The 26722-nt window shown below is 39.2% G+C and overlaps 1 protein-coding gene across 3 annotated transcripts in view; it reads left to right on the forward strand.

Annotated features, from left to right (window-relative positions):
- Positions 1-26722, forward strand: part of chchd6a (coiled-coil-helix-coiled-coil-helix domain containing 6a) — a 72042-nt gene that overhangs the window by 21120 nt on the left and 24200 nt on the right. Inside the window, exons 5-7 of one of the 3 annotated variants that reach the window (XM_063465199.1) lie at positions 2621-2644; positions 6234-6317; positions 15667-15737. In XM_063465199.1, coding sequence (XP_063321269.1) covers positions 2621-2644; positions 6234-6317; positions 15667-15737 — 179 coding nt within the window. The remainder of the gene's footprint in view (positions 1-2620; positions 2645-6233; positions 6318-15666; positions 15738-26722) is intronic. The other 2 variants (XM_063465200.1, XM_063465201.1) reach the window with 2 other exon arrangements.

Consider the following 26722-nt stretch of genomic DNA (forward strand, 5'->3'; position numbering starts at 1 on the left):
TTTAGTTGTGGCTTTTTGTCTGTAGGGAAAAAAAAGCATCATTGGGTAACAGACATGAACGGACAACGTCAGGTACCCAACAGAAAAATGGACAGACTCAATAAACATCAGTGTGTATACTTGAGCCATCCTCTTTAAGTGTATCGTGGTGTGGTGTTTTCGGTGTGTTGTGTGTAAAGCCACGCTTGGCTGGCTGTTATCTACCATAGACTTGCAGGTCCCTGGAGGGACACCAGAGGAGTCATCTGATTCACTTTCAGCCTCGTCTCTGACTGCAAATTAAAACGGGACCAACACAGACAGACACAGATAGAAAGGAGTGCAGCTTTTTTTCTTTTTTTTTTTCTTTTTTTTTTTTTAATTAAATCTCTTCTGATTCTACCTAATCCCCACCAAACAGATACTTGTCTAACATAGAAAATGAACACATGAGCAATTTCAGTCTCTCTTTTCACCTGCATTAACATGCACCAGCTGCAGCCTTTCACCCGACAGTGGAAGCGTCTCTCCCGTCAGAAGCCCTCTCGCTCTTTGTCTCTCCTCAGTTAAGGTCTGTTTATGAAACACAGACGATTGGCTCTGATTTGATTTGGCGTTCAGCAGCCCTGATAATTATGATGAATCTTCCCCCCGCTGTACGTGTGTGCATGTGTGCGAGTAGACGCTCTTCACCTCAGTTACTTGGCGGCGCTGCTGCTTTTCAGTGCCACTGAGATCTGAGACCTGCGATACAAGAGCTTTAAAAATATTGATTGGCATTAATTTGCCTGGAGCACCAGATGTGTAAGATTTAGTGCATCAGGGCACTTCAGATAGTGACAACCCGTCAATCTCAATGATAGTTTGCAGGTATTATATTTTTCTACATATTGAGTTTTTCAGTGTAACAAATGCACCCATCTGGTGGTTTTTGAACTTTAAAAATTATGTGTGATGTTGTAGTGTCTATAGCTAATTATATACAGCTTGTCTAATGTGGAAACTTCATATATGGCTTTTGCCAGATGCTACAAGCTTCATACTAAGGAAACATATCCTGATTTGACAATCATAAAATTCTCCTATTTCATTATATAATCAAATAGTGATATGAATATATAGTGAGTGGACCTTGCGTTGATGGTATAATTTGGAAATGCTAGCTCTAACAAAAAGATAGGAGGTTGAAATTTAGAGAGGCAAGGTTGAGAAGGTTTGGACATCTGGATAGGAGGGGTGGTGAAGATATTGAACAAAGGACTTTGAATATGGCGCTGCCAGGCAGGAGGGAAAGAGGAAGATCTTAGGGGATGTTCATGGATGTGAGGAAAAGAAGACATGCAGAGGGTTGATGTGACAGAAGAATGCTAGGGATAGGATGAGACCGAGGCAGATGATCCACTGTGGTGACACCGTAAAGCAAGCAGCTGAAAAAAAGATGATCTTGGAGATGAGACAGAATGGCAGGGGTCTCGCTCCCACTTGTTCAGAATGGAACCCCATATGTTTCTAGAGAAAGCATGTGGCTTTCTTCATAGTCTGTGGAAATGCTGCTGTTGTGGTGGGAATGGCGATCTAAGAAGAGAGATTTGGCTTAAAGCTTTTCTAAAGATGTTGTTTAGAGTCACCTGTGTTTCCTCCCAATTTGCAGTCTGTGTGTCCAAACGCTGTCCCCATGTTTATTTGCCTTTCTGTGAAACTGTGCTTTGGCAACAGTGGGAAAGACAAACTACCTTTTAACAGTAAGAAACCTCTGTCAGAACCAGGCTCAGGGAGGGGCGGCCATCTCCCACGACCGGTTTGGGTTGGCAGGGGGGTGGCATGCTGAATTCAAATAGCTAACATGTTTCGGATTGTCTGAACATTGCAGCTTTTCCTTTAATGCAAAAGAAGGCAAATTAATCTGTCTTGGAGGCCTGGGTCATAAATTGCCTGTTTCTTCATTAAATTAGTTTAACTGATGAATTGTTTTAAATTAACAAATTGGATCATACAGATTTATGACACTGGATGTCTAATTAAATGCAGAATTGGTGGATCTGTTGTGATCCTGCAATTCTGGTAGAGGCTAAATAGCCTCTGGTTCAGATCATCTTATTGTGCTAAAAGGCCAATGTGCCAATATCAGTGAACAAGCCACATGTGTGCCAAAAATCAGTATCACTGCATCTCATATGGAAACCTGGATTTATTTAAAGACCAAACATTTGGAACAATAATATGTCTTTAATCTTTTATTGATATTAGTTGCATATTAATGTTGTTTTATTCAAGAAATGCAGGTTAAATATTCAGTTATATGATTGTTCTACATTCTCAAAACATGTTGTGCTAATCTGGAGCTGTGGAAATGACAAAAAACATGTATTATGTTCAGAAATGTTTAATTATACTTGATACATTTGGTGTTACAAGGTTAGTCTTTTGTAAATTCCTATTGAATTGTTTACTTTTTGTTAGAGATGAATGTGATTGCATGCATGTTTCTTGGGGGAATCTAATCTGATCGCCTATGCTTTTGATTACATGAATTAATGGTCCTTACTGTTTGTGCTTCATTCTCTCTCTTTCATCTTTCTCTTTTTATCCTGCTTTGTTTCTCTTCCTCCTTCACTCTTTCTCTGTCCCCCAACATATCTAGTCTGCAGATGAGATAGAATCAATGGTAAGCTTCATTCTGACCTTCAAAAATTCAGTCTCTTTTGTCCTTTCCATCTATTCCACTGCTTTCTCTCAGTGTTCCCTATTGTGCTCTTGCACAGGCTACGGGTCACTTTAAAACAAAATCGAAATTACCATTTATGTGTTGATTAGAGTCATTCTTAATCATTTCTGTTGAGCTGAAATCCTTGACAGCTGGAAGAGTGAAATATCTCTAAATTGCAGCATCTCGTGAATAAAAAAAGCAAAAACAACTTTGATTTGATTGAATTCAAAGCAAATTGAACCCCTCCTTTCCCGCTTCCTTCCTTCCTCCTTATTTTTTATTTTTATTTTTTAAACACACTCACTATTCTAGGCTCTTCATCTCTTCTCAGTTTAATGCTCCTCCAGCCCTTTCATTCAAGTATTCACATACCTTCTTCCTACTTTTAACAGTCCCTATTCATTCTTTTCTCTCTATTGCTTCCGTTCTTTGTTTCATTACTTTGACCTTGCTTTCTTTATACATGTGGCAACATTTTTGTGCTGTATAAATATATAACGTCAGTCACAAAGCACTGGAATAAAATCACATTTTGTTACTATAATGTATCAACAGCAGTTTCTCTATGGCTGTAACAAATAATTGATTTCTTCAGTTAGTTAATTCAGTGCTTTTTAAAAGAAAATGCCAATATTGTCCCTCATTTACAGTAATAACTATACGTACATACAAATCTGTATATGTAATCATCCATACAAAAGTTTCACAGACAAATCATTGATTCATCAATAATTTATCAATAAATTTGTTTGTACTTAACAAAAGAATAAAATCCTGGCGTAACATGGCGTAAGACATGCTCAGAATTAATACAAAAAAATTCAATTCATTTAAAGGAAACAAAATTTAAATTTAAACATATTCCTCATCATTCATTAAAAACATCAAACACTCACTCGTTTTCAGGCTTCCTTGTCTGAAAGAATAGTTTCAGTTTCTTCAGACTTGGAGTTTCTCCTGCTTCCCTGCCTCAGAGGTGCAGGCTTTTTATGCTTCACCAGGAGAGAAATGGGGACAGTATGCAGCTCGCGTAAGCCTGTTGGTTCAGAATGATTCAGATTTTCGAATTTATACTCAGTAGTAAGTGCAAAATAGGCCGGTGCGCACGTTTCCTAAATGCAACAATGATTGTATGCACTTGTTTTTTGCACAGGGTAAGAACGTTTCCGTGCACGTGTTGGTAAATAAGGGCCATTGTCTTTGCAGCTTTTCTTGCATTTCTCTTGTGTCTCATGTCTCTGTTGCGAGCTATGCTCCCTTTTCCATTTTTCTGTCTGCTCTGTCTCCAACACAAGTTTGTTTTAATTAATTAATTTTTTTCTGCTGTCATTTAGTCACTGTGGTGTAGATTTGCATGTGTATGCATGTCTGTCAGCATGCTTGCACTAAATTGCACTTGTTCATGTTTCTTTGTGTGTAACTGCCATCTTGCAGCTTCAAAACTACTTGTAAATAACATGGTTGGATGTAAGATGGTGTTTATGGGAGGGAGTAAAAGAGAATCCATGGGTGAATAAACAGAGGGGTGCAAGTGAAAAGAAATAAAAGATAAAAGTCTGATTTGAGAGCTGTGATTATATATGGCATTTTTTTTCTTTTTGCTTAATTGATACCTTAAAGCTGGACTTTGCACAGAGAAAGGACAGAGAACTTGTGTGTACCTGTATCACTGATGTTGTAGGGACACATCTGTTTACACTGTCACACTGTGAAGACTCTATTTTCTTGGAGACAAAATCGTGTCCTCATCTTGAGGCTCTTAAATCTTAGATTTAGAAGATATGTTAACTTTTGTTTTACTGCACTAAGTCACACGCTGATCTGTACTGCATCCATTTGCCAGTGCTGTATTTGTACAGTGGTGTCCAAGAGACTCAGACCAGATCAAGACAAAACAGAGAACATATTCATCCATCCACTTTCTGACACTTATCTAGGGTCGGGGGGCAGCAGTCTATTCATAGTAGCCCAGACCTCCTTTTCCCCAGCTTACTCCTCCAGGCATTTCAAAGCCATGTCCTAGGCCTGCCCCAGGGCCTCCCCCTGGTAGGATATGCCCAGAACACCTCACCCAGGAGGTGCCCAGCAGGCATCCTAGTCATATATCTGAACTCCCTCCCCCATTCCCTCTCTAAGGGAGAGCAGAGCCGCCTTTCAGGGGAAGCATCACAATCTCATTCACAGAGTCTGACTCAAGTAAATAAAATGGGAGCCACTGTTCACCCATCACAAGTATGGCTGTGCCCCAAGTTTCCAGGTTGCTATACTTTCAAAGTGAGAATAAGAGGCAGAGTGCCCGAAGTTGGATTGTTATTCTAAGCAAAGATTTCTCAGCATCGAATAATGCAGAGGTGAAATGTATCTACTTGAAGCTAACTAATTATCTTATCTTGTTTTGTCCATACAAAAAACATAATTGATCACAAGCGCAAGGGAGATATATGTGGGCTGTTTCTTGGCTACAGGAACTGACTCCACAAGAATATATGATGTAATGCATTAATTAGTAAGCTTTCAAAGTATTTTTGGTGTCAAACTGTCCTCCAGTAGGTTAAAACTGTTGCATCCAAAGGACAGCTAGCCAGACTACGAGTGACCGCTCAATCATCATGTTCATCAAAATTCTTTTTATGGAAAGATCAAACAACAGCTTCAGGACAGACATAGATTTTGCTGAATGAAGGCTGCAAATTCAGAGGACGTGCTGAGGAATATTCTGCCTAATCTGGAGTTTGATATCTGCCACAAAGTGACTCCACGGAGTAGATGTAGTACTTCCATGTAGTTTCCATCTTTTGAGAGAGATTCACAATGCAGCAACATAATGAGCCCAAACACACCATACACACCAGTCCTGGTGCTTCTTGACCTTTGCAAGAAATACAGGCACCTGAATCTGACCCCAAAGAAAATTTAGAGTACTTGGACACTGAGAGAATTCCTCACATTACAAACACTTTTTGCTAGAAGGTCCTGAGTTTTACTCCACCATCTGTCCGAGACTTTTTTGTGTGGCATGTTCTCCCCGTGGGTTCTCTCCAGGTACTCTAGCTTTCTCCCACTGTCCAAATACATGCATTTACTGGTGTTAGGTTAAATAGTGATTCTAAAATGCTCATAGGTGTAAATATGGCTGTGAATGGTTGTCTGTCTCTCTGTATTAGCCCCAAAGAATTCAAAGAAACCACAAAAAGCCAAAAATTGACAAAACATTTATGACCATGATGAGTGTTGGTAACCTTTTTTTCACAGCTGTAAACTACAAGTTATGTTGTTATCATTTAACATAAAAATACTGGTAACCTATCTTTCCATGTCAGTTACATTGATTTTCTGATTTTAAAATCCATTTCAATATGATACAACAGCATTAACATAACTTTTTTCTTCTCTCCTCTCCCATTGACCTTAACTTGTGGCAAACTACTGCCTAAAATGTTATAACTATAATATAAAATAATCTAAGTAAGTTTATCCTGGATTCCATGTTTTGTTTTGTTTTTTCATCCACTGCTCTGTTTGCATGCATGCGTATTTTTACTTGTAGGTTCAGCAGCTACAGAAGAAAGACTCGCAGCTGAAAGCACTGGATGCCTTCTACAAGGAGCAACTGGCACAACTGGAGAAGAGGGTAAAACATTTTCACAATCACACAACTAACACATAAACATGTTTTGAGCAGCATCATTTTAGGTTTTACTGGCTTTTAAAAACTCACATGGTTGCAGTCTTTTGCAAACCAAGTTATATAGGTGTACAGACATGGACAAACTTGATGTACACACATACATAAATATGGTCGAACAACCAGAATTCAGTCAGTTAAGTGACTTTGGTGCATCAACATGGCAATAAAAGGTGGAGTCGGCCTGCTATTAGTTTTGGACTGGGCCACTGTCCAACACTGTTGTTGCCATAGATGTTAAGGAGAAATTAAAATGCACATTAAGCAGAAACAAAAAATCTGAAATTCCTCCACAAATGGTTGCTATAGGATGGCAGTTTACTGCAAAATGACATAAGCTCTTGGCAAGTTTGTTTTTATATAGGCATGTAACCAGAATACAACCAGCTGACTTTATTGCAGAGAGACCTATCATAGATAAGTTGGCACAGACAGACTCAGACTGCTTGCAACCCTTGGTCAATCTGCCTGAGCGATTAGTCTATCTGAGTCAGATTTGGAGACGGCCTCCCACCAGATGACCTGTGCAGTTGCCATGCACTTGAATGGGTGATTGCACAGACAGTGTTGGAAATGGTCAACCTCTGGGTGACCACTTGGCGAATGGCGATCGCAAAAAAATTCAATCCAATCACCAAGCAACCAATTTTTCCTCATTGCAATGAGGTTGCCATTCGCTTTTTACTCTAGTGTGAGTGAGCCATTATGAAAATCATGTGCTGAAGCATGAGCACGAAGTGGAAACACACTTTTATGTGGACATATTCAACAATATGATCCACATGAATGCATATATTTACTCAGCAGCAACATTATGACAGACAGTAAATTGATATAAATGGTCTCCCAGGTTTGTGAGCAAACAAATGCATCTACAGTAGATTTATCCTGACTGATACAGCGGAATTCAATGCACAAAAAGTGTGTAGCAGAAGCACTCCACCAGGTGTATCCGTAAATGTGATTCAAAAAAAGGAAACAAATTTGAGCCAGCCTGAGTATCTCCAGAGAGCCCTTACAAGCCCTTGCGTTGCCTTTCATCTTTCGGTCTGACATTTGCCAGGCAGAAGAGGTGTGGTTTCAAGTTAAGTCTCAGCCTCACCGGGCGCCACACAAAAAGGACCTTTTCGCGGTCTCTCTGGGGGAAGCACTCCTCTGTACTTCAGACTGACAAGACCTTTATAGGACATTATGTGTAAAATCCAAGTATTATGTTCTGTTTACCCTGGATAATTCAAGCTTGACGGGGACAGGGAGGTGGCAGTAGACAGAGCCACATGGGACAACTGTAACATTGGAGTGTCATCATTCCCCTGTGGCTGAGTGGACACTTTACAGCCACTCTGCTGCTGTGTTACATTTTCTTTTGTTTATTTGTGATTGCTAATTGAGATTTCTTTTCTGTTTTCCAAGTTTGGAATAGGTGGTCCTTTAGTTTTAAAGATTTGTGAGCATTTGTGTGGTTATATGCATGTGAGTAAAGGTTATGTTTAGTGCGCCATAAGCCACAATAAGCTGATAGAGTCACTGACTTGGGCAATAGGCAAGGCAAGTTTATTTATATAGCACAATTCAACAGCAAGGTGATTCAAAGTGCTTTACAGAGACATTAAAAGATAAAAACAAATAAAAAGCATGATTTAAAATGTAAGTTTTGAAATTTAAGCTTAAAAGTAAAACAGTGCAGATTTGGTGCTTTATTCAAATGCAGCTGAGAACAGGTGAGTCTTCAACCTGGATTTAAATAAACTGAGTGTTTCAGCTGATCTGAGGCTTTCTGGGAGTTTGTTCCAGATATATGGAGCATAAAAGCTGAATGCAGCTTCTCCATGTCTGGTTCTGACTCTGGGAATTGATAAAAAAAATAGGCTTTTTTCTGCTTGGTTAAATCTGAAGTTAGGGATTCTTTTTTTTTTTTTTAAACCAGGCAAGTCCAATTCTTTCTGGCTAGCCTCTTTGCTGAAGACAAGTAAAAAGGACAAGAAAGAGTTCTTTCTTTCTCTTTCTTTCTTTTTCCCGATTGTGTTCCTGTCTAGTTTAAATAACAGAAGGACAAACACAAGCAGGTTTAAACCACCACAGCACAAAATTAGTATTCCATTTACCACGCAGTCAACCTAAATAATCATTTATTACCTTGATGAATAGTCTCTACACATATTTGAATTAGCCACACACAGAGGTCTTGGTGTCAGATGCTTGGCTATTTGTGTTAGTCTCATTAGTAACAGGTTGGGTTTGCAGAGGGAGTAGAAGAGTGGCAGGCTGGCATACGGGTGGCACAAGCTGTGTTTACTGTAGAGCTTAGGATGTTTACAGACAGTCCTCAATGTGTGGGTATGTGCATGTGCGTCAGGCAAAGGAAGAAGGAGATGTTTTGCATGCATACTGTATATTCAGGTGGATGTGTGCAGTATATGTAAATTCATGGGTCTATCTGAAAGCTCAGTGTGTTTGCAGACTACACCAGCAGTCACATAAGAGACTGGTCAAAGTGTTCTTGATGCTTGATGTTCAGTTTTCAGTAGATGTGAATAAAGATGAGTTAAGCGAAGCTTAGCTAGGTTTACGTTAATGCATTTATGTACATTTCATATGTGCCGAGAAATTAAAAGAAGGATTTGTTTGTCATTTGCAAATACCTGAGTGGTGTAAGATCAAGCACTCACAATGGTTATGACTATTAATATCTTTGAACATACTCTGGAAATGGATTTGTCAAATACAAAATGTTTGACATGTAGCTTAGTCTCAGTTCTCGGTGACAAAGAAAAAAAATTGCTAAAATATTTACTATAGGGTATTGCTTTTGCTTTTAAAGACACAAAACATAGTATTTGAACTTTAACTGACCCTAAAAGTCTTGTTTCATCTTAACGAATTGCTCAAGAAAAATCGTTTGCCACTATTTTGACAATGTCAGGAGCGACTTACTGGATAACCTGATTGAAGTGCGTCTGTCTTTCATTTGAGAAAATCAATACTAACATTTATCTGCCGTGGAAGCATATCTTTTGTTAGTTCTGCAAGCACTTTTTAATATCTCCCTAATTCTTCCTTTATTTCCCCCCCTTCCTATTTCTCTCACTGGTGGTCTTGCACTCTCTGTCACACTCTCCTGTCACAGTATGGAGTATTGTTTGAAGCTGGTGGAAATAGAGCATACAGAAGGAGATAATAATCCTCCTCCAAGTCTGACAGGTTGCTTGACAGGCTGTCAGCAGGGGCCTCCATGTAGTGCACCAGAAATATCTGCACACTTAAACGCACACTCACTGCTTCACTCCAAATCATTCCAAAGGCAGTACCTTTATTCCTGGCCAAACAGAGGCGGGAGAATATTTCGGACGGCATGCACACAGACACACACTGCTGTGTTTTCATTATTTCAGAGGACAGTACATTGACTTTGATTCATTGTCTGGAGATTTACCATAACCCTACATCTAACGTGTTAGCTGGTCATGCTAGCAATGAACGTTGCCTTCTTAATGAAATAAATTTACAATATTGGAACTTTTTTCCTAGACATTTTTTATAACAGATTTTCATGACAGATTTATATCCCCACAGCAGGCGGAATATAAGCACACACATATGCAGGTGTAAACATATAGATCTTTATACATATACACCCACATTGACGCTTACTGTATGTGTGATCCCAGCCCAATGGAGCCGTGCTGCTGTTCTGATCAGACCTCGAGTACTGCATTAAAAAAAAACCTCAGCTTTTTTGCTGTGTTGCACTTTCTTATGGAAACACATACACTCTGGGCCTTATGTAAACCAAGTCGAACTTTAACGCTTTCATCCTGCGAAAAGCTGTCTGCTCAATATGCGGCAGCGAGGGCTTCGGATCTGCTTATTAGTTTAGCTTGTTAGCAGTATTTCCACTGAGGCTGCACCCATCTGGAGATGAAGATAGCAGTTTCATAATGAGTTAATGTTACTAAACATTGCAGAGTTGTGGCTAACATTCCAGTTGCCTCATTATTCTTCCTGAGCAAAAGGAGCACTGCTATAACTGTGGTAAACACACACCATTAAATCCAGCCAGCAACATTCAAGTATGCAGTGTCCAGAAGAAGGCATAGTGAGACTGAAAAAGTAGAAAAATTATTCAAATAAATGTTTTTCTTTTCTTTGTTTTCGTTTTGCAAACTTTGGTTGTTGACTAAATGTTGCATGCTGTGCTTTTATTCTGTTTTATGTTATATAACCATTCAGAGAAGGTGGTAAATTACACAAGGGTATAACACGGAATAGAACACAATCCCCAATTATTAAATAAAATCTCTAATACATATATTTTAAATGTTTTTGGACAACATTTTAGCTGAATTTAACATTTGTAGCTTTTGTGTGATATGATCCCGCTATTAAAACAGCTGTAGCTGTACAGCTGCATAACACTAGGGAAATAGTAGTTTTGAGACTGTGGGACCACCGAGATTATTCTGACCATATGCAACAAACTTGCCATCATTTTGACCTCATCATGCAACAACAGCAGCAATGATGAAGATCAGGTTAATTTTATCAGTATAAGTAAGTAAGATTTCACCGAATAAGTATGTACGCTATAGGGCTTTTTTAGTTTTGCAATGTTTTAAAATAATTTTGTTATAGGTAGCAAAGTTAAAATGTACATTAGAATTCATTATACAGCTTGTAATAAACAAAGGATGCAGCACAAACACACAATAGCAGACATATCTAAATAAACAATATGTTCTTAGGTAAGCTGGCTTGCTACCTTTGTTGTTTGTTTTACATTAAATTCTATGCGATCAAAACGACATGCTCAGCGGTTCTACGTGTAAGTGGTTGAATTTATTTATTTCCCCCTCCTGCTTGCATAGAGGTTGCCTTGATGTTTTTACTCTAGTGTGACTGAGCCATTAGAATCTGAGCAGTTGAAAGAAGTACAAATCATTCCCAAACATTGCCCTTACTCACATATAGAAAACAGCAAGAGATGGTTTGCTTCAAGTGCATTCTCAATATTAGAAACTATTAATTTTGGTGTTTGTGCTGACCGGGAGACCCACTCTGAATCCACTGAATGCTAACCTGTTCTGTTCCCACATAAATGACAAAATATATTTATTTAAAGATATAGGTCACACATACATGTGCATATAAAGAAAATGTCATGTAGGCCCACACATAGTCCAGGGTTAATGGTGTGAAACCATTAAAGATTATTTTGTGTTGTTCAGTGAATCCTGTTGCCGCTCTCAGATCAGTGTAACATGAAGTGGGAGTGTGTGTGGGTTAAAAGACTGCTTGTTTTACAGGTGGATCAAAGGGTGTGTGTTGTGTGTGTGTGTGTGAAGAGTAATTTTGCCACCTACCTCTGGATCAGTGTTTGTGATATCTCCTGGTATAGAAAGAAAAAGCATCTACACAACTGCATTTGACTTCAGTGTTCCCAATCCACCAAATTTAAGAAATATGTTCCCATAGTTACGGGGGTAGTTGTAAACATGTGTAGACAGCTGGGGAAAATGGCTGCAATCATCATCAGCAGAGAAGCACAAATCTGTTTGGACTGATGACAGTAAAGTACAGCTGTTGCCACCTTTCACAGCTAACAAGCCTGTTGGCTCACCACTGTTATTTATTCTTTTTATCCCTGTGCCATGCATATGTGCGTGTTCTCCTCAATTCTATACACAGCCGACATTTTTGCCAACGCAGTTTAGATGGAAAAGATGCAAAAAAAAAAAAAAAAAAAAAAAGGAAGAGATGCTTTAATAAACTGCAGCATAGGTGTGATTTTGAGGCCAGCTATTCAGGCTAAAGTATAGAAGAAAAACGGACAAAAGGTTGCTGGGTTGAATGGTGTACAGGGCAGAGAGCAAGTGAACATAATGAGCAACCAGTGGGGGGGAAAAAGGGTAAATGGCAATTAATGCTTCAGGTGGCCTGTTAGTTGTAGCCAAATCCCTTAAAACTGAATGACGCAGATTTAGCTGCGTCAAATCCTGTCAGTCTGTGAAACATTTTACGTTGATTGCTCCAGTTTTTTGGTTCTTGAAAAAATACTTGACTTAAATACTTGGATATCATGAAAATGAAAACTCATTTTGAAGATTTTAACAATAGTTGATCAGAGTTGCATGAAGTTTGTTGTTTTTTACCAGGATTTTGCTTTAATGTCAGCTACCACTAGCCGGTGGCAGTAATGCACATATACTAAAGTAAATTGTTTGCCAACTTCCAGTTAAACAACACGAATGGATGTACCATGCAGTACTTCCTGGTATAGATTCCGTATGGACATAATTTCCACGTCTGAAAAGTAAAGCCAGTGTGGAATTACTTTAGACTTTATTTAATAATAATAATAATAATAATGGATTGCATTTATATAGTGCTTTTCGAGACCCTCAAAGCGCTTTACAATTCCACTATTCATTCACTCTCACATTCACACACTGGTGGAGGCAAGCTACAGTTGTAGCCACAGCTACCCTGGGGCAGACTGACAGAAGCGAGGCTGCCATATTGCGCCATCGGCCCCTCTGGCCATCACCAGTAGGTGAAGTGTCTTGCCCAAGGACACAACGACCAAGACAGACAGAGCAGGGGATCGAACCGGCAACCTTCCGGTTACAAGATGAGCTTCCCAACCCCCTGAACCATGGTCGCCCTGCATTTTTATGAGTTTAAGGCCTCATTGACTAATTTCAAGTCTTACTGAATACAACATGATGGTTTCTTTTCTTTTTATTGTAATTGTCTTGTTAGAATCAAAGAGGAGGTTAAAGTGTAAGAAACAATAAGCTCATGTTCTCTGGTCCTTTCCCCCCCCACCTTTGACTACAGTGTGCATACAGTGAGCAGTTTAACCTGTAAAATGTTTTATTTTATTTTAAACTGATCATGGCCTGTCTTCCTGTTATAGCTGCTAAAATTACCTTGTGGAAACTGTCAGTGGTATCGCTTGTTAGGACATATTCTACTTACTATACGTTTGTTATGAACTTCGCAGTTTATTCATTTGTGTTTTGTTTGTTGTTGTTTTTTTTTTCTTAAATCCTCTCAATTCTGGATTTTGGTTCGAAATTAATGGAAATACAAACAGAAATCTGTTGCTCAGTCTAACCAGTTGATAGAAGCTAATACACGCTTTATAGCTGGTTAGAATTAAGTTGAAATATAAAGGTAAAAAAAATAGGGTGGGGTCAATTATGGTTCAGTAAAAATGGATTTTGACATAGTCTTGGACTAAAGTTCTGAATAGTGCAACCAGTGTTTGAGAATTTTGCTTTCAACTTAAGCAAAATTGGTGGATTGCTTTGCAGCTAGTGTCATGTCATCACGTCATCTTGGCAAGCACAGTTAAACAGTATGTGTGAGTTAATCACCGATGATAATGAAGGAATGATGAATGGTGGAAAATAACTCCAAGATTATGCGGAATCTGTGGAAGGAGGGGAAAACACATGTTTAAAAGTGGATGAAAAAATGGAGTGGAGGAAGGATGGTAATGAGAAGGAAGGAGAATGGTGATGGTTAAGCACTGGTGTAAGAAAAAAGAAAAGCAGGTGCTGGAAAATAACTCTCCCTTTATACCGTGGTCCAGGTGAATACTTGATTTTTGCTGCAGGGTGTCTTGACAACAGGGACACAAATGATTACAATTTCTTACAGCGCAACACAATGCTAACATCAGATTAGTTACAAAAATGAGAGACTTTGAACGGATCCTTAGAAATCGCATAATGATAATATCTTTTTAGCGTGTTAGCTGTCCACAGCTACTTTATGCTGAATGGGGAAAATCTCTCCTGTAGTTCATTAAATCCTTGCAGCCATCTGACGCAGCAGTACGGATATGTTGATAAACCTGCTGCCTGTGATTCAAGATGCTACACTGAAACACAGGGCTACTATGCCAGGCCAACAACGCTGTGTTTCTTGCTTCAGTCACAAGAAGTGCCATTGATTGCTTTGAAATAATCATGTTTCTGTACACTTTAAATAGATATTTTTACCCATTTATGCTGAAGATAGTGATAGATGTACTTGAATTTTATTGAAGATTTTTAGAGGCGCTCATACTCGCTGATGATAAACTGATCAGGTACATTTGATTAGCAGCAGCTGATTGCTTCTTACCCTCTTAATTCCTGTGGTTATTTCTATAGTTTTTCACATGACTGTATGATCATGCTGAGCCCAACTCTGTACTAAATAAATGTCAGGCCAAACGATTTCTCCCCTCTTTATTTCCTGCTACTTACCTTCATGCCTTCTGCTGCTTCTCTTTCTTTATTCTTGTCTTACCTTCTTTCTTGCCTTTTCTCTATTTCTTCCCTTCCATGCTTCCTTCCAAAGCTGGTACAGCTTGCTGGGTAAATATTTGTGGGGGATACAGGGTGCTGGAAGGCCTAAGCTAGGAGGATCAGCAGAGGAGAGGCTGCAGTTGTTGTGGATTAGCTGCTTGTTTTGTTATAATACCACTGTCTGCTTGCCTGGGTTTTGGTACTCACCAGGCAAGCTGCGAAATCAGAAATCACGATTTCTTGAAAAATGTATGAGTAATGCAGCTCATCACTGCTAGGCTTTAGTTCCACTTAAAGAGGCTGGAATCACAAAAAATAGGTCCTATATGTGAAGGTAATGTTATGTAATGGAAGTCAGACTCCTAAGTTTGAACTTGGAAGGAAAATCTGGAATGTTATAAAGATGAGGTTGGAGGGAAAAAAAAAAAGGGTCCCAAATCAGTGATGGACAAATGACGATCAGAAATGTTATTATTCAGTCAGATATGGGCACAGTCTGAAGTGGTAACCAATTAAATATGACTTAGGAACAGACGGGCTATTTTAATGAAATAGCAAAGCTTAAATTCGGGAAAATTGTGATACATAGTTGTTTGTTGTGTCTATGCTCACAGTGCAGCAAAAAATCAGATATGCTGCTTATAATATAGTTGAGCCTGTTAGCTTAGCTTAGCTTAAACACTTGCTTTTATCTTCATGCCAAGCTTTCGAGTCCTTCATATTGCTTAATAGTGTTTCTTTTAAAGTCAAACATGTACTTTCTAAATAATACATTATACATCTCTTTCTGCATTTGCCAGATCTTAGTTATCAGAGGGCACAGTTACAGAAAGGTATCTTGAACGGTCCCGGGGATGTATATATCAGCACTTTCTAAGCCCTGCTTACAATACTACAGTCACAAAGGCACACAAATGCACACATTAACGATGCAAAATCACACGTTTTACTAATGCTGTTTTTTCCTGTGTTGTTTTTGGTGTGCGTGTCTTTAGAATTTGGAACGGTATCAACAAAGCAAAGAACAGTTCCACCAAGCTGCCTCCAAGACGGAAGAAAATGTCAGGTGAGATGCACAAACACCCGCACATCTTATACCGTAACCCTAACCTCGACCTGATTCTAACCCTCGCGCTAAGGCCGAGGCTCATTCTCTGCTCTCTGGTGTCGGAAAATGAAGACCTGTTAAAATGTCATAACTCACAAAGATAACCACACAAATAGACACAGACACACACACACACGTTTATCTGGAGTCCAAAAATGAGGAGATATGATTCCTGGAGCCTCACACACCCACCCATCCTCACATTCATACACACTCTGACTCACACTTATCCATGCACACAGTTGAGTAATTAATGGCAATAGATTGTAATATTTTTTTCTTATTGTTTAACCAGTTACATTCTTACCCTAGAGCAAACTGACTAATGTGATAAATGTTTTAATTGGCTGCTTTAATTAAGCTGCATCTAACAATACCTTATTTCCTCATCTTCACTTCTCATAGTGGACTTTTAATGAACCGCAGCTGGGAAAAGGTAGTTAATTGTTGCCGCTGAAATCAGTTTTCCTTTTTTCTCTTTTTTTAAGGGGAGGAGGGGGAGGGGGGGGGGGGGGCTGAGGGGCACAGGTGCCATTTGCATTAGAAGCCAGAAGTGAGTTTGCTGTTAAAGGCCGAGTGCTCTCAGTACAGCTAACTGGTAGTTCAAAGTTCAGATTCACTTCAATGAGAGAGAGGGAGGCAGAGAAGCAAAAGCAATTTTTATTAACAAAGCAGGAAAAAAACAAAGAAATTCAGGGAGCGACTGTGACAAACACAGGACCAGAAAGAAACTGGGAGCAGTCGGTCTGATGGCCACAGAACATGGAAACTGAATGAGAACGTCGAGCACCGTGAAGCAGGACAGCCATTGGTCAACTCATTGACAGAAGATGCTTTAGCAAAACTCAAAAACTGAACAACTTGGGTGTACAAACATATTCTGCAGTGCTCAGTTCAGACCCAGGCTATTAGTCCGCTTGGGAACTGTATTAGGAAACTGCCTGGCCTGTTCAGCCATCTGAAACCAGCATTATTACCTATATAATAATTTAAAAATTTAAAAAAAGGACAATTGTTTGTTATACATGCCTGTCAGAATCAGTTCACAAATCTCTCTTTAAAAAAAAATATATATATATATATATTAATCACAACAAATCCAAACATCCTTTCCCTTAGATGGTTGAAATAAATGAATTGGCTGTATCCTACCTGTGTAATCTTTTATTCCTGCTCCTTGCATTATTTAACAAGCTTGCTTGGAGGTGTTTTGTCTAAATCTTGTTGAACTTATTGTTCACCGTGTTATTTTATTTATGGGGGGGGGTTATCTGCTGTTGGTTCCAAAATCTTTTAACCTTGGCTTTACATATGTGTTGAGTGGAGGTGAGTAAACACAACAGGAAGGCTTTGCACAAGCTCGATTCGTATTTTGGAAGCTATCAACTTGAACTAGCTATCAACTGCAGGAGCTCATGTCACACTGACGGTGGGTTATTGTTTTTTCTGTCAGAACAGCTGCTTTATCTACCTGATGTGTGTGTGTGTGTGTGTGTGTGTGTGTGTGTGTGTGTGTGTGTGTGTGTGTGGTTGTACCCAAAAAGGGACAAATACTGTATTCAGACCGCATAAATTAACTGTAACAATGAGGAAAATGTATTTATTCACTTTATATTGACTAAAAAGTATTGTTTAAAAGCACCCAAAGAAACTAACAGGCAACAGTTGTGTAATGTTTATGAAAATCTTACCCTAACACAAAATTGAAAATTTGTACTAGTGTACTGCTATATACTCATCGATAGTCTGATTTAACTGACATAAGAAGACTGTGCAGAAATCCTCCAACAGTGGAATTGAGAGAAACGTCTTTTATATTTGCAAAAGACAAAGACAGTGTCATGTTCTAACTAACTATTGAGTAATCTGAGGGAAACTTCAGGCAGACCTTAGTTTTCAAAACTATCCGAGGGAAGTTTCTGAGTGCTGAGCTGTAGAACAAAGCTACTGTAAAATAAGATGTGGGTGACTCGTAAACCGCCCAAGCTCCACTGTCCGTGTTATTCTGTGCTTTGTATAAGCATGTGTTTATGCCTGCTGGTATGTGTGGGATGTGTTTAATCCACAGTTTAATCCTTGGCTTTGGCTGGCAGCACTCTGGGGCTTGAGGAAGCCAAAGAGCACAGGGCCAATGTGTCACCATGCTGTGCGCGCGTCTCTGTGTGTGTATGTGTGTGTGTGTGTGTGTGTGTGTGTGTGTGTGTGTGTGTGTGTGTGTGTGTGTGTGTGTGTATGAAAGGAAAAAGAAGATGAAGAGAGTAAGAAATTCTGCAACCTGTAGCACTCTAAAATGTCAAACTCAATGGAGCATAATAGAGCAGCCTCAGTAACTTTCCTATCATTCCTTGCCTTTCATTGCTTTGCCTTCTTTGTCCAACTCTTCAGGCCTGCCAGTTACAAATTACTTTTTTTCCCCTTTATTTTCTAGAAGTTCACTGCATTCCAGATTTCTTAACCAGATTCAGACATTTTTTATGTAATGAGAAAGATTTTTCAAGCATAGTTCACATTTTGATTGTAGCATACCATTTCATCTACTACTACTTATCACAGATACCTACAGTTCAAGTAGCCAGCAATTGTTAAGTACTGTAAATCAGAAAAACGTACAACACTTGCAAGTCTGTACATACGTATTTTAACCAGGTTATTTCCACTTTTCATTCCACTATTGTTTCATGACAGTCCAGACAAATTGGAATTCCCGCAGAAATCAGGGGTTGACACAGAGATACATGGTGTGTATAAAGAGATGGATCCAGACAACAGAGACTGATGGAGAAAAAAGCCTACTTCTGTGAGTGCACTGGTGTTTCACAGAGACGTGGCTACAGGAATCACCCCAGATTGCGTTGTTATCATTGACATCTGTCAGACAGTTCAGTGTACACCAGGGAGGGGCAAAGAAAGAGGCAGAAGGTCTGCAGCCTTTATTAATAACACATTGCGGTACCTTGGGCAGATTCCTGTGAAGGACTGTTTGTTTAGCCCAGATGTTTAAGTGTATCTGCCCGCGCCTAACACACAAAGAGAACTATCATGTACTGTCTTGGATGCTGTTGTCTGTCCTTCCACTAACCAGGCAACCACATATGTCATGTTGATACAAATTACTATATATATGGTTCATACATTTGATGAAAGACCTCTATTATGCTTTTACTGTTATAAGTTTTGTCCAAATACAGTTTCAGTAGTTGGTGAAATGGGCTGTGCTGTTGATATCTGTAGTAGGACGTAGGCTTGTGTGGTAGTTTATCAGTCAAATTGTCACAAAATAAGCAAATGTTATAAAAATAAGCTGTTAATTATTGCCAACCCCGTCCCCGAGGCCTCCAGCCTCCCACTTTCCCCCATTTCAGGTTCCTACATGTTGGTTAACAGTGTTGCACAATTTTGCAGTTTGCTTTGAAGAGCCATCAGTTTCACAAGCCTAAAACTGAAGTGCTGGCAGGTTATTTACTCTCCTAGAGTGGGATTACAGACAGTGAGAGATAAACTAAGGTAGGGTCTTGTTAGAAGAGTCAGTCAATGGCTCTCAATCTAAAACAGATTTCTGCAGTAGTTCAGAGCAGCTCACTTTTATGAGTAGTGCACCACATGTGGCCTCTGTTTTCCAGTTGCCACAAAAAAATATATAAATGTTTAAATAAATGATGTCTCATATCGATGTCCTGTGGCTGTAGACGTTTCATAAACAACATTGTTGTTCTGAAACAAAGAGATTGATGTAGTTTCTGATATCCACTTAGAAGAAGAGTTTTATATTTGCTAACTTGACAGGTTTTTCACACGTTGGCAGTAGAATTGGAGTGAAAGAGACATTGTGATGACAACGGCCTCCTCTTCAGAGTATTCGAATGGGAGTAAAATGGAGACAGGCAAGATATACTGTATACCCACATCAGATCACTCGGGTCAATAATCCAAGGTGTTTTAACAAGGCCAGCTGTCTGTTACAGTGGTAGTCCAACTAGTCTTAATAGCCACCCTTTGTCAGATTCTTCCAGCATGTATCAGAACGTACCAGTCAACAGAGATCACTCAGTCATAAAGCTGACGAGTTGAGTCCAGATAGATAAGCAGCCTAGTTTGCAATTGTTGCTGTGCTGTAAGAGAAAAGCCAATCAAATACAAGTCTGGATTGCAAACAGATTTATAGCAACCTGAATTTGAATAGAAATGCTGTCAAATAAAGTTATGAAGATTAGGTGTAAGATTGGGTGTACAAATCAGCCCCGCATCAGCTACAGATGGATCCGCACCCTACATATAAGCGTGCTGCATTTTGTATATTCTTGTTTTCTCTATCTTAGATACCTTAAACAGGCTCCGTCTTATTCTTTAACCTTTAGGCAGCTGCCTGCTGCAGACTGTATTTATTTGTGATCAGCAAATTATTGGTTAGTTTCGACGTTAGGAAGGGGGCAGCTGTAGTGGAGCTGTAATGGAAAACCTGTTACTTTCAGTATTTCCCGACAGCAGAATCTTTTTTGCTTCAGTCGGAATTTTAACAGATTTGTCCTTCACACAGATCCACAGTTTTCTACCGCCTGTGATCGAAAAACTAAATTCACTACGATGTCCCACAACAAGAAGGCAATGACTGTACACCCAGCTATAATCTTTGTTTCTTTGGACATTTGTGCAGTTCACTCTGGTATAGCAGACTGGATTCACATTCATGTATGAATGGATTTGAGAAGTTGCCGTTTCCAGTGAAGAATGAGAAATTATGTTGTTCAGTAGATTGTTTATTTTTTTGCCCAGTTTCCTCTGGAGTATAATGTTTAACAAAACAACAAAATAGTATTAAAATGAGAAGTTTATTAATTTTGTACAACTTAAAATTGGTGATTAAAAAATAGGATGACAGTTTACAAAAACAAGAACAGGCATAAATGAATTATTACACAATATATGGTTTTTATTTTAAAACTAGAAGATAGCTGGGCCGGAGTGGGAGCATTCATCTTTATTTCTGTCATGCACGTTTTCCAGATGGACACGCACGGATTCTTTACAGTATAAATTTTTATGGAAATCTTTTGCATTACAGTCATCAGAGCCACTGTGGAAAGCTAAGTGAAACGATGTGTGCAGCATTGTTAAAGGACTGACAAAAGTGAGAGGGAGTCCTTTAACTTCAGTGTTTGCGAGAGACAAAGTGAAGTCTGAGCACTACTATATAGTGGACCCTCTCTTCTGGGTTACGGTTGTGATGGAATAGGCGAGATGGGAGAGGATGAGTGAAGGAGTGTAGAGAAACAAGATAGGGGGGAAGAGCATATGTTCCCTGAGTCAATTGAAAAGCTGTCAGGGAGCAGGTGCCTACAAGCTACAAGCTAGAGATAAGAGGCAACCCTTTCTCTGTAGCTGTTTTCCTCTTCACCTGTCCTGCTCTATCTTTCTTTCTTATTATCGTCTTTTTTTCCACCACCACGCCAGTATTAATCAAACCACTAACATTAGAGTAGTTGGAGTGATTCAGAACCTCCAGTGTGCCAAAATGTCATTACCTGATAACCTGTTTACCTCACGTTCTGTTGTTGCTGTCATAGGAGAACCTGTCTGATGGTAGCACGTTTCAGTTTTGGGAAACAGAGTTTTGAGTCTTGTTTAAAGCTAATCTGTCTTTGGTTTTTAAAGATTGGACTTCTGTAGAACTCTTTGTTACCAGGAGCACATATACACGTAGTCTTCATTAGATCAGCTTTTAATTTGTGGACTTGTTTTGCTTTTCCACCATTTGTCGTTGGACCCAGGAGTTTGAGGTTTTGCGTTTATTATGATTATGGTTTTGCTGATGTTTCAGGTTTTTATTCCTTTTAGAATTTTAGTCAGTATTTATTTTACTGTAAATAAAGTTGTTGTTTTTTATTTACTTGGATTTACACATCTTGGTTATCTTAAGTTTGTATGTATTCTCTATGGTTTATTTTCTAGTCTTGTTAATAGTGTTATATTAAGTCAGTGATGACTTCAGGTTTATAATTATTTCCCCCTTTGTGTTTCCATTCTGTTCCTTCCATCAGTCTCATCCCTCTCTACTCTTTTGTCTTCTCCTGTGTCAAGTTTATTTAGATGTTTTATGTTGGTAACTGTTGTTCCCTGTGCATGTGTTGATTTTCACCCTCCCTCCCACCGTCTCATTATGTTAATTATCTTAAGCTGTGTTCCCCACTTGTCTCCTCTTCCCTCATTACCTCTTGTATATTTTGTCAGTCTTCCTTTGTCCTGTGTTGCGTTGTTGTTTGTGTGTGTTTCCTTTGCTCTGCTTTGCCTGTATTTCTCAAGTATGTTCTGGAAGTTTGGATTCCTTGGCTTGGTGCCCTGTTAGCTTTTAAATTTAGGGCTTTGTGAGTTTCCTGGAACAAGAAACATTAAAGATTGTTTCAAGTTTATTCCCATCTCAAGAGTGCTGCGTTTGGATCCATATGTTTTTGTCTTGTACACAACATTTCATCACACCATCAACATCATGGTATTTTGATTGGTTTACGGAGGCTGACAGGGAAAAGCAGGACTGCACAAATTGTCTATCACATGGTTGCAGTGCCCTAAAACACACCCTGCTTTGCTTTTAAATTTATGAAAAGGAAAGAGAGCAAAACATTGTTATTCATGTGACAAAGACATAGTTTTGATGGTTTTTTGTGACATGACATAGCATACCACTGCCACAATGAGAAGTTAATTTTATTAGATTAATAATCTTAATCTTAATAAGAACAAAATCTAATAACATTAAATCATTGTTTGGATTTTCTTTTGTTTGCATAAATTATGATTATTTTTTTAGCATTATATACAAAAATAGCTGACATATAATCCAGGTCAGTGCCTGTAATGCTGTCAAATAAAGCAGCCTTAATTCCAATTAATTTAAAAAAATGCATTTATTGTAATTTAATTCTAAAATATAGCTCATGTTAAGAGCATGATTGTAGTTGGAGGCTATTATTGGAATAACAAAGCAATGTGTCTGCTCACACGCGAGGTATTCCAGACTTCCTACACTACGTCATAGCATTTGATTCTCTCCGCTTTTGTTTTTTTTTCTCTCCTCGGGTGCTTATTTGTATGAGATGTTAACACGATTTTCTAATTACTTGCCTGAAACACATTAGAGATACCAGCCCTTTGTAGTTGACAGGATAGAAATAAAATGGTGTATAGGACAAACAATGCCTCATATGTATAGCCAAAGCCATTAAGGAAAAACACAAAAACATCACTCTTAACTCTGAGAGAAGCGCGGTTTCGAGGCGATAAAAGCATCTTCCTTATCAGTCTCGTAGCTTTCCCGGAGGCTTTTGTAGTCGCTGGTGTGTTTTCGTGTCTCTTCCGTTTTCCAATTTCTCACCCTTTCATTTCTCTCCCTCTCTTTGTCTTGGTAAGCTGCGTGGTCCAGAAGTCTGAGGCCTCTGTGTTCTGCCCGCCTCCGCCTTCGCTGCCGGAGATTAAAAATAATGGGCAGCACCATTAATTAAGCGACTAATCTTACTGTTTATGTTTTGTCATATTTACTGCTCACAGATGCGTGGAGTACCCCACCACCACCACCTCCACCAAAAAAATGTAAAAATTGCTATTTCCACTCGCATTTAGAGTGCTTCTGCAGCGCGCACACACGCAAATGAACAACAACAACCCCATACATGGCTCAGCAGGCTGTCAGAGATGCCACTTTACCTCATTCCAGCTAAAAAAAAAAAAAAGAAGAAGAAGAAAGAAGTCCCACCACCCCCCATCCCACTCACTCGCCTCCTCTTATTTATTTATTTTCGTAAGCGGCTCAGTTAATATTGTTGATTTAAGACCTCACCTTCAATTTGGTGTAGCATGTGGACAGAGCTTTAGCTTTTGCTGCAGCTGAACCAATTTTCTGCTTCAAGCGCCTTTAATAAACCACGTAGCGCTATCAGGAGGCTTTGGCTTCCCTGATGAAGGCCATTTATTTCAAATTAAAGGAGAGTTCCTTATCTTTGGCGGCCTCAAACGGAGGGGGAGATAAAGATGGCACGCTTTGGTGTCGTACTCTCTGTGTTGTTAATGGTGGGACCAAAAAGAAAAAAAAAAGAGGAGGAGGGCGGGCGAGGGAGAGAAAAAAGTAAGAAAGAAGACAGAGTTGGAGGGAAGGCGAAAAGTGGAAGAAGAGCGATTAAACAGGGGAGATAAACCATTGGAGGTTGTTTGGGGGGAACCGAGTAATCTGATAGGCTGTCATCTTCTTCAAATGGGCTTCTAAAAGAAAGCCAATTGATGCTTCATTCCATCCCTTCCATCATTCTATCTCACTTCCTCTGTTTTTTCCTCTTCGTCTCTGTTCGTTTTCCTCTTTAACCTCGATCACCTGCGCTCAGATAAACTCCGTCGCCGCATCCATGATATTTTTCCTGATGATAAAGTGTTTGCGTGGATATGGATATGCTGTAATTGAAACGATGGGGTCAGCTTCTCTTCATGAGTCAAAGTCAAAAAGAGTCTTTAATTTGGCTTTCAATTAAATCCGGTGTTAAACGCTCCTCGTGGAGAAAGCGAGCAGGGACACAGTGCGGAGATCGACGTGTTGGCATGTAGCGAAGCGCGTGCGTGCACGGCGCCCTTTGATGTTTACAGCGTACGTGTGCGCACGTGCCTGTCTATACCTGCGTGGGTGTACATAACTCGCTTGTCTCTGCTTCAATCAGTCAGAATCCATTACTGCGAGGCGCCCAGGCAGCAAGCCTGTCGTAGTTAACAATCACACAGATAGACAGGTAAAGACAAATTATAATACAGCCCACATATCAAATTAAACACGGCTAATTCAATCTCTCAAAGCACACTTTTCTGCTGTATTTGATCAGAATGATCCTGCCCACTCAATTAAGTACGATTTAGCGCTAATTGTACGATTCGCAGTGAAGCACGTACCATACACCCCATAGGTTGTTCAAACAGGTTGGCACGTCTAGGTGTGAATTGTTTTTTATCTTCACTCCCAATTTTTCTACTTTTTCTTAAAAGAGTTTCTTTTGTTCTGATCTGAGACAAAATAAAATTAAAAAGACATCTTTAACCCACAGCTGTAAAACAAGTGTTCAAAATTAAACACTACAGTTTGTTGTTTGGTATTGTTACAGGTATAGACAGGGGACACAATTGAAATTGGTAAAGATGTTCATAAAGTATCTTAGCCCTAAGGTGAAAAACTGTGGAGAGTCAGGAGAAGTACTTTTAAGAAGGCTTAAGAACTTCTAAGGCAACGAGAAAGCCGTGGAAAGTGTAGTTGTGCCGGAGCACTGAAAGCACCATCAACTGCTTTTTCCCCCCCTCTAAGTGAGGAAATGGCATATTTGTGATTTGCATAGTACAGTTATTTCTCATCCTCCATCCTTTAAGTGTCTGTCATGCGAAAGGTCCAGTATAACAAAACAGCTGCTGCAAAGCTGCCAAATTGAAGTTCTGCTGTTTGATTCACATCAGTTTATGAAGTGAGTAACATGTAAACGTCCCAATTTAAAGAGTGAGTTTATTTTTTAAACCTCCTATAACACAGCTGAGATTAAAGTTGGACACCTCTAACTTCATGCAGTCTTAATTGTTGATGGTGTAACCATAGTTGATCAGCGTTACGAGATGGGATCAAAAAGTTCAGGGGGAGTCCCTAAAAAATGATAAAGCTTCCCTAATTTAATCACCCTTCACGAAAAAAATAAAAAAAATTTAGCGTGTCCAGCCAGCTTTCAGTGCAGCTAATGTTGTTAAGACTGCTCAGTCCTGTTCTCTCCTCCACATCCAGAGGAAATAAGAAGAGAATATGAAAGCTTCTAATTGCTTGTGGGATCCTTCTGCAGATGGAAGTTTGTGATAGACCAGAGTCCTCGCTGCTGCGCTGGTGCATTTCCCCACTTTTCGCCAAATATGTCAGTGATGTGATCATTTTTGTTACCTCTACCAAGAAGGTTATGTTTTTAGTAGTGTTTGCATATGTGCGTGTTGTCATTCTGTCTGTAAACACAATAGCTTTGCGAGGGTGTAGAGTGGGCTCATGTTAACAATTCATTAAAATTTGGCTCACCTTCACTAACGGCTTCAATGTCATCTTAATGATTTATCGGCCTAAATTTGACGAAAAGACGTATAACTTGGAAACTTTATTGTCAACATACAGAAAGTATAATATAAATATTTAAAATAACATGTCACACTTGACCTCTGACCTCACTTTTACATTTAAGGATGCCTTTCTTTAAAGTTGTCCCCAAAATATATTATATCTTTAAAGAAAGTATTAACTTATTAGCTTCATGTCCAGTTATTTACAATTCAGTGCCTATTATCCATGACCTACTCCTACATAATGTTTATATACAAAGTACAACACCGTTGCCTTTAAAGTAAATACTCAGAGGGCTTCTTGTTTGTGCTGCTACATCAGGAAGTGAGCACATCTCTAATGAGACTGATCACAAAGCCTGAGTGATCTAACCTGCAGTGTTTCATTAGTTTACTGTCACTTAGTTTTCCTGCGTGTTCTCTGCTGCTTCAGAAACTGGTAGCAGTCTTAAAGATCCTCTTCCCCTCTACTAACAGTTATTCATCATCGATGATCTCTTTAAGGATGCCAGGATGCTTTGTAGATGACCTTTATCTTTATAGGGATTTGTCTAATGGAAAAGTTCAGAAAAAGTTCTTTGGACATCTTGCTGTTGTTTAAAAGAATAATTTCAGCATTTGGGAATGCACTTTGCTAATAAGAGCTTTTTAAATAAGGTCCCCAGGAGTACTTGGAGGCCCTTTTTTTATTTGTCTGGTACAAATGTTTACTTTGACTCCTGATTATAATTTTGTCGTCAAAGCACAAAATCACTTCGACCTCCCGAAACACAGTTTTGGCCATAACTAAGAAATTCTCATTAAGTAATTATGACAAAATTTCACAGCATATGTTTTGA

Source organism: Pelmatolapia mariae, linkage group LG20 (assembly GCF_036321145.2).
Source record: "Pelmatolapia mariae isolate MD_Pm_ZW linkage group LG20, Pm_UMD_F_2, whole genome shotgun sequence".
In the NCBI taxonomy this organism is placed as follows: Eukaryota; Metazoa; Chordata; class Actinopteri; order Cichliformes; family Cichlidae; genus Pelmatolapia; species Pelmatolapia mariae.